The sequence below is a fragment of the Neolamprologus brichardi genome, chromosome 22 (assembly GCF_056152115.1).
Source record: "Neolamprologus brichardi isolate AB-2024 chromosome 22, ASM5615211v1, whole genome shotgun sequence".
Taxonomy (NCBI): Eukaryota; Metazoa; Chordata; class Actinopteri; order Cichliformes; family Cichlidae; genus Neolamprologus; species Neolamprologus brichardi.
Genome location: NC_142124.1, coordinates 24196687 through 24212454, shown reverse-complemented (window position 1 = coordinate 24212454; position 15768 = coordinate 24196687). Strand labels below are relative to the sequence as shown.

Below are 15768 nucleotides of genomic sequence, written 5' to 3'. Positions count from 1 at the left end.
AATTTGTGCAGATCTTGACTCGTCAGTAATGTTTGTACGGTGAATGCATTTTTAAAACAATTTGTGCAAACTGCACTACGAGGTGGAATATTTGTAAAATCATGACTACCTCATGATATATTGTCTCAAAAATGAACCCTGTGAATATGTCAGTGCCATTAGGATGAAATTATTGTGTCACCAACATTTTAACGTTAGACATATAATTTTAACAGCCTCTGTAAACTAATATCCTGGCTTGCTCGAGGCTGCCGTTTTCTCTGACAGTTTCAATCAAAATTAGAAAAGCTACTCTGAGACTGAGAGAACTAATAGTGCTGCCTGCTGTGCAGTTAGTTTCCAAACACGTTATTCATGGTTACATACAGCTTTTAGACTGATGTGGGCCAAAGCCTAGCATAGCCTGTAACGCTATTATGGCGGACACATTTTATGAGTGAACTTGACTTTAAGTGACTTACAGGTTTCTTTGAAAAATACTTTCTTATATCCAGGTTCTTCCTTTTTACTGCCATCCTCTCCTCCTTGCAGGCCCTCACTGCGCAGGCTTGCCGCTGCTAAAACTAAACAGAGCTCCCTGAAAGGCACAGCCAATCACATTGGCCATATTTGTCACATGACGTAGGACTCCAGTAGAGAACGTAATTTAACTCTTTCTGCACCGCTGGGTGAATGAGACGTTGACAGATCGTTTTTTTCTTTCTATCGGGTTTGTTTTTCTTTACTCGAAGAGATCAAATTATTGGTGGGGACAATTCAATAATCGCTGGATATTGGTGGGGACATGTCCCTTCCGTCCATGCCAAATCTACGCCCTTGGGGTCCGCCTCTTTCTTGCAGGTGAACTCCAGAAACAGTTCACTAAAAGTCAAGGGTGACATTGGTCATACACACAACACACCGAGTGCCTGAGCCAGTGACAGGAGGGTCTGGAGCACTTTTAAAGCGCACCCAAGAAATCCTGGAGGTGACTGAAATTCAGATTCCAACAGCAGAATGAGTTCTTAATTTTACTACAAGCACAGATCTAAAAGTGGCAGACTGAACTCTTTAGGCCCTTTAGACTTATCTGACAAGAGAAAGAACTGAGTCTAAGCAAATATTCAGATGTCAGAAACTTTAGTAGACCAATTTTACTTGGAACGCTTCTCTGTTCATTTATATATCTGTCTTTGTGAGTGTGTAAAAAGCTTCCTACAGTCCTAACAAGGACTGTTTTTTGTTTGTTTGTTTGTTTTTTTGTTTTGTTTTTTAAAGAGGAGGAATCTTTCGGGTTCTACTGCTACTGCCTTGGGTGTCAGCGACTCTTCTCTGGTGCATTGAACTATTGCCAGCATTTCCCCAACAATCCATCTACCTCTGGCCACCCTGGGAGAGTTTGTTTGCCATTGTCTTTAAATTATTAAGTATCACAATTGTAATTAGATCATAATTACCTGATCACTCCCAAGATTTTCTCTGAAATGCTTGACAAGAGTAGAAGAAAAAATTCGAATATAAGTGAGTACTGTACTCTGACAGGAATTAAACTTTCAGTTTATTAAAGACAACGATTAGACAATTCTTAAAAACAAAAAAACAAAAACAAGTGGACAGAGCCTTTTAACACTTAACTTTTAACATTCTGATCATTATATGAAATGTAATGATTTATCATCGTTGTTTTTCAATAAATCTCATTTCCTAGTGTAAGGATTTTGGAGGGCAAAAAAGAAAAAAGTTTTACCAACCGGTAGGACCTGCACTCTGAACTCGATTACTTCCGCCTAGAATCGATAGCAGAGCGGAGGCTGTCGCTGATGCAACACTGACAGGTCCGTTCAGCCGGTTTCTCTCACCCAGGACTCTTTGAAAGAAGACGGGTTTTGAGGTAAGTCGGCTACTGTGCAGTGTGATTTTACCGTAGAACGACATTGCTGTGAGATAAACAAAAAAATGTAGCAACTAGAAAAAAGCAGTTGAATAGTTTATAACCACAGGAGCTAGGTAACGTTAGCTGCACATGGTTTTCTCGCTAATTAGATCCTTCATTCATCGGTGGAAGTTAGCTAAATTGTAGGCTACATGCTGAATTTTAGCTAATTTACCGGGAAAGGATGTGCTTTTTTATTTTTATTTTTTATTTTTTTGGGCTAATTGCGTCTTTTTCAAAACTACCGTTATGTTCATTGGCTAGCCTGCACAGCCTATGGAGCATCAAAGTGAAGTTTATTACATGAATACGGCTTATAGACAGCAAACTAAGCTGCAGTATTTTTAATTTTTTAAAACGCGCAAAATGTATATGCATTACTGTTTTGTTTCAATGGAAAAAAACATGGCAGTCAGACGAATGTTAGTCATACCTGTCTGTAGCCAAGATCAACAATAGACCGAAAGCGATTTAACTGGAACTCCCTTATTAAGAACCCCAGGAGGATGACCACTGTGCTTGTGTTACAGTCGGAGCACCCAGCGCCATGGCAGATCAGCTGAGTCCAGATGAGAAATTTAACCTCATCACCAGGAACCTCCAGGTGGGACATGCAGACAGCTGCTCATTGTTACTGGAGCATACATGTCACACTCACATGCTTCTGCTCATGTGTGTTTTGCAGGAGGTCCTTGGAGAGGAGAAGGTGAAGCAGGTCCTTCAGGAGAGAGAGCTCAGGGTTTACTGGGGCACAGCAACCACTGGCAAACCCCACGTAGCTTACTTTGTCCCCATGTCTAAGATAGCAGACTTCCTCAAAGCTGGATGTGAGGTGGGTGTGGCAGAGCTGACTGTGGTTTTATTTGTAGTTACTTTTAAATTAAAAAAGCCTTTTTACCCCCTCTTCTACCTTTCCTTAGGTCACTGTTCTGTTTGCAGACTTGCATGCTTACCTAGACAACATGAAAGCTCCCTGGGAGCTGCTGGAGCTCAGGGTCAAATACTACGAGCAAGTTATCAAGGCCATGCTGGAGAGCATCGGTGTGCCTCTGGATAAACTCAAGTTTGTCAAAGGAACTGACTTCCAGCTCAGCAGGTCTGTTTGCTGATTCAGAGGCTGATCTGACATCCACTCGTTCAACTTTTCTTAAAACTTGCCTGTAGCTGCAGCTCATACTGAACGTGTAGGTGTTACCATGTTTTCCAGGGAGTACACTCTGGATGTGTACCGCCTGTCCTCCATGGTGACAGAGCACGATGCTAAGAAGGCTGGAGCTGAGGTGGTGAAACAGGTGGAGCATCCTCTCCTGAGTGGTCTGCTGTACCCCGGCCTACAGGTAATAACGCTGTTCATAGAATTGAGACGCTGGTGTCATCACACTGTGACAATGCAGTAGTGGAAGTTTCTCAGATGTGTCCGTGTCACAGCTTAGTATTAATCACAGTAACCGTATCTTGTGTTTTTCCTCATGCCCTCAGGCTCTGGATGAGGAGTACTTGAAAGTGGATGCTCAGTTTGGAGGTGTTGACCAGAGGAAGATTTTCACTCTGGCAGAGAAGGTATCCTACACCTTTGCACATTTACAGAGGTTTTTCCTTTAGTTTTAGCTCAAGTCCTCTGCAGCCTCCCAGCAGCGCACAGCTGCTAATGACTAAAGGAATCCAGTACATTAGTGCTGTGACTTATCATACCTTCCACAATAACACTGGTATAATTTTCACGCGATTACAAAAGCGTCATCTTGTGAATCTGGTGATATAGTGATGCATTTCTGTTTGCTAGTGTGGGCAGCAATGGCCTAAGCCCACTTATGTCTGAGTGCGAGAGCGATGTGTGAGCTTCCAATGACGATTTGTTACCTAAAAAGGGAGCAGCTGTACGCCAATAGTGTGGTAGTGGTTTGACTGTAAGAGGCACACACTTTGCAAACTATGAAAGAAAACGGTGAACATCAAACCGGTTTTACTACTTGATGCAAAAACGCACTGAGAATATGAAGACAAAGTTGAAGGAGAAAATGCTCGAGAGATATAAAAATATCTCTTATAATATATAAGATAAGGAAAATAGTGGACAATACCTCCCACCCACTCCATGACGTGCTGGCTAGTCACCGGAGCACGTTCAACGAGAGACTGAGATTCCACAAATGCACCACCGAGTGACAAAAGAAATCATTCCTGCTTGTGGCTTATATCCCAGTACAACTCGTCCATCTAAGGCACAGTACAAAGTCAATAGTTACACCCTTTTTACACATGTTCTAAAGTGAAAGTAACAAATAACCAACTTTACTGGTTAGAGTTAAGTGTCAGTCATATATATTTCATCTCTGTGATATTCTGGATATTCATAATTGAGCTATTTGTATATATTAGAGCTAAATCTCATATTTTGTAAAGCTGCTTTTTTACTTATGTTTTAATTTTTGTTGTGTCACTGCTATCGCACTCTACTGCTGCCGCTGCTGTTACTGGCACCTTGTGGTGCACGCTTTGAATGAGGTAGACTGTCATCAGTGCAAGTAGCAAATTTCCTTGAGTCATTGTGATATAATTCTGAGACTTCATTGGCCATGCTTACTTACACCTGCTCTGACTTTTGTGGAGGCTGAGACTCATTAGGTCCTTGGCTATGCAGTCCCGTGCTCAGAAGGCAGTCCTTTACATCCAGAGAGGAATGGGAAGTTCATTTACTTTCCTCTTCCTGCACTCTTATGAATGTAGTGTGCTGTAGGGATTACTTTTTTAACCCTGAAGTTAGCCTGACTTTGATGCTTCAAAGGTCGTGGTGCTCTCACAAAAAGCCAAACGAGTTTTTCTGTTATAGAAGATGTAGAACATTTATTCTGTTATTATCAGAGAATCCGATCCAGTTCTTTACCTTTCTGTGAATTTTAAGGTTTTCTCTCATGTCAGCTTCTATATTTAGTTACATGTGAAAGTGTGATAACAGACTAGTACAGAATTGATAACATTCAGCTGTTTGTGCAGCTGTTCAAGCTTTTAACCTGTGTTGTTCGGCAGTACCTGCCCTCTCTCGGCTACGCTAAACGTGCCCACCTGATGAACCCGATGGTGCCAGGGCTGACGGGGGCTAAGATGAGCTCTTCAGAAGAGGTAAGGTCATATAAACTTAGTTTGTCATGGAAGGAAGTGATTGGAGTTCAAGATTTTGACGGTAAATTTTCTCAACACTCCATCCATCTTCATTTTATTATCTGTTTTTGCTTCCAGGAATCGAAAATCGATCTCCTGGACTCCAAAGAGGATGTAAAGAAGAAGCTGAAGAAGGCTTTCTGTGAGCCGGGCAACATCCAGAACAATGGAGTTCTCTCTTTTGTCAAATATGTCCTCTTCCCTCTACGAGGAGGTAGAAACTATTTTTTCAATCTCTTCCTGCAACCTGGCTTCAGACTTCCTTTTTTTTGGCAAATCAATTTGAATAATCAACTGAGTTGATCATTTGTACTGTTGTGTTTCAGTGTTCTCCATCAAGAGAGACGCAAAGTGGGGCGGAGACAAAGTTTACAGTGTGTTTGAGGAAGTGGAGAAGGACTTCGCTGCAGAGGTGAAGGACGCCTTAACTGGTTTATTTGAACAATGAAGTCTTCCCGTAACGAGCTCTGATTTAACCTGTAGTTAACTGCTGTTTATAGATGATCCACCCTGGAGACCTGAAGGCCTCTGTGGAGGTTGCACTAAATGAGCTACTGGAGCCAATTAGAAAGAAGTTCGAGTCTCCTGAGCTCCGTAAACTTACCAGCAACGCCTATCCTGATCCCTCAAAGACAAGTCAGTGTCAAACCGTGTGGCTGCTTTGGCTTAAAGCGGGAGTTGGCTTCATACTGAGACTTAGTGCTGTCTTACTTGTGTGTTATTAGAAGCAGGAGGGAAGGGCGTTAAGGCCGGAGGAGGAGGAGGTGGTGGTGGAGGAGAGGACGATGAGCTGGCTCCATCCAGACTGGACATCAGAGTGGGAAAGATCCTCAGTGTGGAGAAGGTAAGTTATTGTCATTTCATTTTAATCAGAACTTTTACATCATTGGATAATCACTGTAGAGCTTAAAAATAATTTCCCCCCTCTGTAGCATCCAGACGCTGATTCTCTGTACCTGGAGAAGATCGATGTAGGAGAGCCTGAGCCGAGGACGGTAGTCAGTGGGCTGGTGGCCTACATTTCACAGGAGGACCTGCAGGACAGACTGGTGTTGGTGCTATGCAATCTGAAACCCCAGAAGATGCGTGGGATCGAGTCTCAAGCCATGCTGCTGTGTGCCTCTATGTGAGTTTCATTTTTGGGGGCTGGGTTGTTTTGTTTTTTTGTACAAAGTGAAATTTAGCTTCAATTTCCAATTCCTCCGATCTCTGTTTGTTTTCCAGTGAGGGCGAGCCCAGAAAGGTGGAGCCTCTGGATCCTCCAGAAGGTTCGTTGCCAGGAGACAGGGTCTTTGTGGAAGGGTATGGGTCAGGCAAGCCAGATGATAGACTTAACCCAAAGAAGAAGGTGTGGGAGAAACTCCAGGTATGTTTCTTTGTGAATCTCTATAACGGTAAACCGCTGTATTTTTCCCCCTCTACTAAAGATCTAACATTTAAAGTACAGACGATAAAATCATGTGTGTTATCTGGTATTTTAGGTTGACCTGAAGATATCAGACGAGTGTGTAGCTCAGTGGAAAGACAAGCAGCTGATGACCAAACTGGGGCAGATCACATGTAAGACGCTCAAAGGAGGGAACATCAGTTAAACACGCAAACGCTGAAGCTGCTCCTGCTCGCCACAGCAACCGTACTTCCATCGAGTCGCCATGGCAGCAGCATCAAGCTTCATCTGGATGTTTCCTGAAGAGTGACGGCACATGATGCCTTGTGTCTTACATGTTTTAAACTCTCTTATCACGCATCAATGGAAAAGCATATGAAAGATAAAAATGATGTAATTAACAACCTGATTCATTACTTTTCCTTTCTTTGAAGTTGTTTAGTGTTACTAGTACACATATGGGGGAAGAAAGGGCCTTTTCAGTTAAAGGACTCTGGTCTTTATAGCTCATTCGTGGAAGTAGCCAATGAAAAATATCTCAGGTTTCCTAAAAGGGACTGAACGTTTCCTTAGTTACCTGTTTTACTGTTTGCCTTCATGGTAAATGTGAACATCTGGACTGTGGCCAATCTGCCAAATCTGCTTACTAAACAAAGTTTTATGGGTTCCCAACATCCTATGTATATAAAAATCAATATGCCTTGTACTATATGACGGTTGTATTTTGACTGATGTTGCACAGAAATCCAGATCTGAACATTAGTTGTTATAATCAAACCATGCATCATCATCTCTCATGTGTAATAAACACTGGTTGAAGTCTGAGTGAGAATATCATTTGTGATCAGTGAGAAAGTTTTTGAACTATGAACACAGGAAACCGTTTAATACACTTAAATTTTATTTATAGAAGTAATAACTGCACATATTTCTCTATAATCAGCAAAACAGATTTTTTTTGACCCTGTATGAGGAGTCAGTATAATTCACTCATCAATGATTCTGAGAGGGGGAAAGTTTTGTGCAAATATATTGAGCTGTATTTTTTTTCCACCATCAAAAGGCTTACAGAGTTACAGAACATGTATTAAAGTGGACCCATCGTGCTCAGTTTCAGCTGCATGTCTTTATCAATGGATGAAGTAGTTTGCATGATTCACAGTTCAAAATAATAATGATTTTTTTTAAACCCAGGCTTTAATTCATCAACCATCTGAATCAAGTTGTTTTTGTCTCTTTCCCCTCAGTTTAAGCAAACTTTCTCCTGATTGGCTGCTCCTTAACAGGCCTGTGTACTCAGTGCTGTGTGCCTGAGATTCCCACTCTCACTTACATTAACATCCAAAACTAAAAAAATGCCATCTGAAACTGAGGCGTGATGTCTGAGCTTTTGGTTCACAGGGATTACAATAATAGGTCCGCTTTTGAAAACACTGACATCCTGCTCCAGTGTAATGGTCCTCCAGGGCCAGTCACCCCAGTCGTAGCCCTAAAGGTGGTTTTCAGATGAAACAGATTCTTAAATATTTCATATTTGGTAGGAAAAGGTGACTGACAGTGCTACTGGTGAAAACAATCACACATAAATAAATAGGATACTGATGAGCGGGCTTTGCAGACACCCAAGAATTGTTAAAAAAAAAAAAAAAAAAGCATCTACTTGATATTTCACCTACTCCCGTATTTAGATGCTTTTATTCTGAACTGTTTAGCATATGTTGTTTACAAAAGTGCATCTCGGAAAAACAAAAACACTGAATTCTTAAGTATGCGGCATCCCTTTTTGACAAATGCTTTACACACCAAAAAGCGTGAATGATACTAAGCTCAGTAATTTCTTCACTCAGTCTAAGTAAGGAATGGATATCCTGTCCTACAGTGGATGCTTTTGTCAGACAATATTGCAATATATATAATACAAGAGGAGGGGGAAACAGACCATCTATGTACAGAAATGCTTTTTTTTTGAAGACAAATTGTTTTCTCTGAGTTGAAATTACAACTACCTAATGGAACCTCTGGGAGGCGATCTAACACAAGCTAAATATTTGCAATTCAGCCAATGTACAGTGCTTCACCCTGAGGGGCCTCAGTAGGACATAAACTATATTTTTAGAAAAATACTCCAGAATAAAGCTATTTTAAGAAATTGGGAGTGATACTTTTTTTTTTTTTTGCATAAATATTAAGGAAGGCCAATACAGGCTAAGGCTTTTTGGAGGAAACGCACACAAACACTTGGTTAATGTCTCTTAATGTCAGTAAGTCTCTCTTGTGAGTTGTCCTTTTTCTGTTCTTCTGGTATCAGCCTGGTTCTTGTTTAATCACCAAAGAAGTTTTTCAGAACAGTGTTTCAATTGTGTCCGCTGTTACTCTGGTTGCTGGAGGGGGAAGACAAGTGGTGGTTAGACATTATAGCATCACCATAATACAGTTATAGGAACACGCTTGATGAGTATTCCTTCCTAATCTAATTGAATTACTGAGACATGATCACGAGCTTCAGGTTACGGTTAATTAAAGCACATGCTTGCGCATTTAACTGGAAAAAAAAAAGTCTGTAGGCAAACCAGCAGCATCTGTACTGGGCTTGTGCAGGAGGTGACTCTTATTCTGCAACCTCTGCTTTGCATTCTGCTTTTTCATGGCAAGAGTTGGAAGAGTTATTTATTCATGCTGGTACAGAACAAACCTTGAAGCTGTTGCAAATTCAGCAGCAAAAACACTAATGAAGGCACAAATATAATGATAAACTTACTTGTTGTTTCAGACAGGTTTATTCCACTCCTATGTTCTCCTCCTACTACTGCTCCATTCCCTTTGACATTGACCTCCATCTTTGACAAAGAATTCGGAAGACTCGGTGAAGAGTTGATGGTGCTTTGCGTTGGCTTCTTGGCTACAGGTGGAGGAACTTTATCACACTTCACTCCATCAAATGTAAACACAGCAGCCTTGGATTGATCGGACACTTGCATGAGCTCAGCTGCCAAGCTTTGCTTTAGATTTGCCTGAGCGTCGGGGGATGAGGCAGTCTCTATGACAACCTTTTTTGTGCTCCTAGAGAAGATAAAGCTAGCAGTAGAAGCTGGAGACTTGTGCATGTCATATCCTTCGTGTGATTTCCGTGACAAAGTTCCTGGGTCAGTGATACAGCTGTATGTCGATGATTTCACACCCAGTTTGGAGGGCAGACCATCTCTTGAAGACATTGCTGCAGTTTTCATTCGTATGGCTTCCTGTAAGCGCATTGAAGGACTGGTCATTGTCACAGAGGATGATTTAATGGCCTGAGGGGGAGATTTCAGTGACAATGACTTGCGGATGGGTTTTTGAGGAATGTTTTGAGATCCTTGGATAGAAACTGAGGAATTATCCTTAACTGGTGCTTCGTCATTTGTGGACTTGTCCTCTGGTGGACTTTGCACCTGATCTTCGGTCATGTTGACTGATCTCAGGCGAACCATTTGAAGCAGGGAAGGGGTGACAAGAGGTATGTTAGCATCCTCTTTGGGAATGGGAACACTTTTGTGGCGGGAGAGGAGCTCCTTGGCCCTGGCATCTCGATTTGCTAGGCTGGAATGTCTTCTGAAATTAACTCCATGGGTTAAATTATCTGACAGTAGAGGAGGTGCTACGGGCACAGTCAGAGCTGAAGACTGAGTACTGATGGACACAGTGGCATCTTCAATTTGCAGAGAACCTCGCTTCTGGAAACTGCCGGGACGATCTACAGCTGTGTTTGGTACTGGGCTTTCTGCTCTTCTCATACTTGGTATAAGAGACGATTCCACTGGTGGAGGCGATACAGTCTCTAAAACAGATGAAGAAATCTCCTCAAAAGCTATAGATTTTGGAACCTGCACGTCAATCACTGGTTCTGTGTCATTTATAACTGGTTGTGGAACAGTTGGGTGCAAATCCGAACTCTGTACAGTCTGCACATTAGGGTTGCCCAACTCTGTGACGCAACCAGCCATCACATCTGGTGCACTGTCGGTTATGATGGATGGAGGAGGAGGTGGAGGAAAGTCAACCTCATCCACTCCATCAAATACAGAGTCCCCTTCCAAAGGAGGTGGTGGAGGTGGCCAGGAGGACTCTACAATGTGGATCTCCTCCTGTACCCTTTGTAAATCATTTGGAGGTGTAGATACTGCTGAGGGAGGTGTTTTCCTTGATAGAGGCGGTGTTGGGTGGTATGCTGGGGGAGGGGTAGGTGGCGGAGAAAACTTATTGATTCTGGGGACCTCTATTGAAAGTGTTTGCATGGATTGGACTTCACTTCTGTCCATCTCAGCCTTGCTCTTGTCAAATAAAGCTGTCACACCTTCCTCTAAAGACGTGTAGTTCTCCACAGATATAGTGACCTCTGCTGTGCCACTCGTTTCATTGTTCTCTTTCTCCACTGACTTCTCCGCCAAGACCATTTCCCCTTTGTGCAGTAGTGTCATGGGTTTCTTCATGACAGGAGGGGGATCTTTCTTTGGAGTTGTCCCTTGACTCTCTGGCTCTTTCATTACAAAGCTACTACTCTGTTCTTGCTGCTGAACATCTACGCTTGCTTTTCTTTTGTCCTGGATGAAAGGTGTTTCTTGTTCTGGATATTCCTTACCCTCCTGCACCACATGGACTCTGTCAGGATGCATTGTTGATAGTAACTCAGGCTTTGCTTGAGTTTTGGCCAGTTCTATGATAGGTTTGTCTGTAGCTGTTTGAATTTGATCCAAAACCTGCATCTCTTTCTTAGTTTCAGTCTGGGTTCCTGTGTTGTTACTTGTGCTTTCCTGTACTTGTGCTGCTTTTTGTTTAACATTAGGGCAAGGCCCACAGAGGAGCTCAAAGGTGCGTCTGCTGTGGACCCATGTCTCTGGAGGAGGAGGACATGGTGCTTTGACTTTAGGAGGTGGTGGGATGTTCAATAGCTCATTTACTTCCTCTCTAAAAGTTGAGGTATTGTTCTTCAGTGCAAGGTCTTTTGTAGCAACAGGTGGAGAAGATCCCTGTGGGGGCTGATTTGAGCTACACACAGAAACCTCTGTATTGGCAAGCTCAGATGTTCCAGATGATAAAGACGTAACTGAGGATGAAGGAGATGCTGCTGAGGATGAGGATCGCGACGCTGATCTTTCCGGCTTGACTGGTTTCTTCTTCTGCTTGTCCGGGGAGGTTGGGGAGATCCCTTTTGGAGAAAGCGTTGGTGTGCCACTCTGACTAGAGTAGCCACTAGATGGAGAAATGGTCCGTTCAAATTTCCCATCCTCTGGTGGAACTTTCTGTGGGGAGGAACTAGATTCTGGAGATAGCCCATCTTCATTTGAAGATGCCTTAGCAGAACTCAGAGGATTGGCGGAAGAATCTGGACAGCTTGACCTAAGGAAGTTTGATACATCTTCGGGTATCTTAGTGCTATTTGTAGAAACCAACTTTGTCTCATCCTCTGGTACAATATTCTCTCTAGTAAATGTCACCTCCCCAGAAGCAGAGTCATTAAGACTTTTGTTATCCACAAGAACCACCCTGGAGTTACCTCTAATCTTATTACTGTGCAGAGAGTTTGATCTACGCGGTGGTGCTGGAGGTTGCTTGGTCTTCATAACTGAAAGGCTACGTTTCTTTTTATTCTTTGCTTCTTCTCCAGCAGCCACCGCCACCGATTCACCAGATTCTGTTGCTGGTCTTGTAACAAGGTTTTCACCTTTACCGCTAGGGCTGCTAATCGCATGAACTGAGCTACGGAAACTAACAAGGTCCTGATCCCCAACAGTTTGTTTGGTTTGCCCATTTAGACATACTCTCTGTGAAGAGTTACTGCTTTGTGTGCTACCCTTGGAGGACAGTGGGGATGAGTTTGAAATAATGGTCTCAGAAGACTTTGACTCACTCCAGTTTGACCCTGAAGCTGATGTGGCCAGTGTGGAGTCATTGTGATAATGGTTTGTCTGGGAAGTGTCACCATCTGATCTTCTGGATAGCAAGGGGCTGACTGCCGAGTCCCCAGATGCCAGGCTGCTTTTGCTTACAGTGCGAACACTGCTGCCATGGTTGACACTGCTGCCACGAGTCCGGCTGGTACTGTGGTCAATCTCAATGAATTCAATCGATGCTGGCATTACAGCATTAGGAATGATTGTAGACAAGTAAGTGGCCTGTGGAGAGATAGACATCACTGGCCCCTGAAAGAAAACAGAAAATGTTTCACATGTAAATGTGACAAATCACCAATAATCAACTAGGAATTAAAAACAAAGTTCACACAACTAATTTAAAGACAGTTTTCTTATCTAACAACTTGATTTAATTCCTACCTGGGGTTCCTGGAGGAAATTGAACATTGAAGGAGATAAAGAGGTGGATGTTGTCATGCCAGGTACTGCAAGAGACTTGGGTCTTAGGTTGGAGGTGGGAAAGAGATGGGAACCAAAGTCCTGGTGGTCCTGGAGATGCTTCCTCACCAGCTCTTCACCTCTGAATGCCTGCTTAGAGTGGGGTGGAGTGGACCATTCTTGAAATATAAAAGGCATATTAAACTTATAACATATATCAAAGCTATTTACAATGAATAGGTTCTTTCTGAATAACTCTTTACCTCCAGCTCTGAAACATGTACCCTTGCTCCCAACTTATTTGCCACTGGAGTCCCATCATCTGTAGAAATGGTGACGACACCTGATGATTGGCTGTTACTGATCTGTGTGTTGACAGAGACCTCAGTAGAAACAAGCGGCTGAAAGGTGGAGTTTCTGTTTAGGCCTGTGAAGAAGGAATATCACTGTTAGCACCATTAGTAACATGGTAATATAGTTTTTGTTCATCATCAACAAAGAACAATACTTTGAGCGTACCAAGTTCTTTCTGGACCTGGTTGGGAATACCCATGATGGTGGTTCTCCTGGTCTTCTTCCTGCTCTTATCTTGTCTTTTGATTGGATTCAGGGGCTTGAATGTAGAACCTGTAAGTAAAAAACCAAAACTTTCAAATGTGCACATTTCAGGCTTCAATATTCTTGTCTGATTTTTCGCCACACATTAAAAAACTGAATTGTGAATTCTTTGCTTTGCAGGTTGTGCTGTAGAACTGGCAAAGCCCTATCTCATGTTTATGCTAACTGCTAATTGAAATTCTGTTGACTGTCCTTTTTTAGTGATTAATTGTGGTCATTATGACAAATGTGGCAGCAAATTTCAGGTATTCCCACAACCAGGGAGAAGGAGCAAGTTTATGCTAATCCTTCCTAAGAATCTACTCTCATATTTGCAGCTCTTTAAGGCTCTACCTAAGCTAAATGTTACCACTAACATGCTAGCATGCCTATAATGATTATCCTAGCATAGTAATGGGATGCAAGTATGTGGTTAAAACAGGGAGAAGGAGCAAGTTTATGCTAATCCTTCCTAATAATCTACTCTCATATTTGCAGCTCTTTAAGGCTCTACCTAAGCTAAATGTTACCACCAACATGCCTTTAATGATTATCCTAGCATAGTAATGGGATGCAAGTATGCGGTTAAAAATCTTCTACTTTTTGGTGTAGCCCATTACAGTGACAATTAGTACCAAACAGTATGAATAAAATGGATGGAAATGCCATTAGTTTTTCAAGTAATACATAACAGATTCTGGAAAAATAAAAACAAATTTAAGAAAAATACTTAATGCCTAAATATTCTGAGCTGGCAGCCAGTTTCAGCAGCTTATTCTAAATATGTATGCACATTTTATGATGGCACTCAAGGAAAGGTCAGTGTTTCAACAACATATGTAGGCGCCATGAATATCTATATAGGATTAATGGTAATGTTTCCAGTATGTACTGACATATTTAAGGGAGATGATCAATCTTAGGGCCAGATTGCTGGCATGACTAAAAAAAGTTGTACACTCATTGGACACTTTAATAGTTACATCTTTTGCCTTCAGAACTGCCTTAATTCGTGGCACAGATTTAACAAAGTGCTAGAAACAAAGATTTTGCTCAGTATTGAAATGATAGCATCATGTAGTTGCTGCAGATGTGCCGTGATGCAAATCTCATATCCCAGAGATGCTCTACTAGATTGAAATCTGGTTACTTTAGAGGCCATTTGAGTTCAATGAACTCAATTTTATATTAAGGAAATCCATTTTAAATGATTTGTGACATGGAATTTCATCCTGCTGCAAGCAGTTGTTGGAAGAAGTGCACATTGTGGTCATAAAGGAATGGACATGGTCAGCAACAATAATCAGCGAGGCTGTGGTACTTAAACAATGATCATTTGGTACTTAGGGGGCAAGAATGTGTGGCAAGAAAATATCAAACACGCCATTATACCACTGCCACCAACCTGAACCACGCTTTCCATGTTATTTATGCCAAATTCTGACCCTACAATCCTAATATGCCAGCAGAGATTGAGACTTGAACTTCAGCAGATCATACTGACCATGTCTACATGCCTACATGGAATGCTGACATATGATTGGTTGATTAGATACTTACTTTAACAAGCAGTTGAACAGGTGCACCCAAAAAAGTGGCCAGTAAGAACAGTGCTTAAATACTGGGAGCAGTGAAATATATTATATATAAAGTAAAATATATTAGGCACTTTTCTTCTCTTGATAATTTTTAAGGGTTTTTTTTTTTTGGAAATATATAATCTGAATACCAATTAGACTCCCTGCATGCACACACAGAATGGCACGCTTTTCCCTTCAGCTGTGATGTGTAGAGCTGCTGTGATGTCTTTAGATGTTTAGAACTCTTTGAGTTACAGAAAAAAATCTTCAGCTGTGCATAAGAGTATGTTAGCCTCTTAAGCCCCAACGCCCCCTGATACGGGGGCAAAAAGCAGGAGATCAGGTAGGCTTGGGGCTTAAGAGGTTAATATGAGTGTGTGTCTGTGTATTGAGTTCCTCCTCCTTTGATTTCACACCATAACTGCAGAGGCACCAAGCAGCTGGAATGAGACGTGCATGTTAAATAAGTACCCACCTCACCATAAAGCAGTAAATTCAGGAACAAAGCTCAAACTGCTCTCATGGGCACTATGATTAGCTCCTATTCCTCTAAGATGAAGGCAATACATATCCCTCCTTTCCAAGTTCTACACACACAAGCAGAGCTGTTTCTTGCCTTGGTGGGTAAGCGCAGGTCTTGTCATCGCAGCAAAGGTTACTGTGCTGTCAGTATTCCCAGAGTTGGCTCTTGACTCTGGAGATGCATCTCCATCCTTGGAGTTGATATCCTCCGGATGGAGAGTGTCTGTGGACTGCAGGGATACACACACACCGACACACATAGAGGTGTGTAGTTAGGTAGCTGTC

At 42.1% G+C, this 15768-nt stretch overlaps 2 protein-coding genes across 5 annotated transcripts in view; one reads left to right on the top strand and one right to left on the bottom strand.

The window, feature by feature from the left end:
* Positions 1–1739: 1739 nt before the first annotated feature.
* On the top strand, positions 1740–7283 carry yars1 (tyrosyl-tRNA synthetase 1). The gene is made up of 14 exons (XM_006795200.3): positions 1740–1870; positions 2443–2516; positions 2598–2744; positions 2833–3008; positions 3120–3249; positions 3392–3472; positions 4940–5032; positions 5150–5285; positions 5398–5483; positions 5572–5707; positions 5797–5915; positions 6004–6197; positions 6296–6437; positions 6553–7283. The coding sequence occupies exons 2-14, from the start codon at positions 2460–2462 to the stop codon at positions 6661–6663; spliced, it is 1608 nt and encodes a 535-aa protein (XP_006795263.2). The 5' UTR covers positions 1740–1870; positions 2443–2459; the 3' UTR covers positions 6664–7283.
* Positions 7284–7341: 58 nt separating this feature from the next.
* nhsl3 (NHS like 3) overlaps positions 7342–15768 on the bottom strand; it is a 40746-nt gene continuing 32319 nt past the window's right edge. For 3 of the 4 annotated variants that reach the window (XM_006795196.3, XM_006795198.3, XM_006795199.2), the window contains 6 exons: positions 15578–15713; positions 13304–13411; positions 13048–13211; positions 12767–12937; positions 9217–12634; positions 7342–8839 (listed from right to left, as the gene is read on the bottom strand). In XM_006795196.3, coding sequence (XP_006795259.2) covers positions 8799–8839; positions 9217–12634; positions 12767–12937; positions 13048–13211; positions 13304–13411; positions 15578–15713 — 4038 coding nt within the window. In that variant the 3' untranslated portion in view covers positions 7342–8798. The remainder of the gene's footprint in view (positions 8840–9216; positions 12635–12766; positions 12938–13047; positions 13212–13303; positions 13412–15577; positions 15714–15768) is intronic. The other variant, XM_006795197.3, reaches the window with a different exon arrangement.

Excerpts from the sequence above, each read along its gene's own strand:
- yars1 (XM_006795200.3), top strand. The coding sequence starts at position 2,460 with ATGGCAGATCAGCTGAGTCCAGATGAGAAATTTAACCTCATCACCAGG. Across the intron at positions 5,033-5,149 it reads AGATGAGCTCTTCAGAAGAG|GAATCGAAAATCGATCTCCT; the intron begins GTAAGGTCATAT and ends TTTTGCTTCCAG. Across the intron at positions 6,198-6,295 it reads ATGCTGCTGTGTGCCTCTAT|TGAGGGCGAGCCCAGAAAGG; the intron begins GTGAGTTTCATT and ends TTTGTTTTCCAG.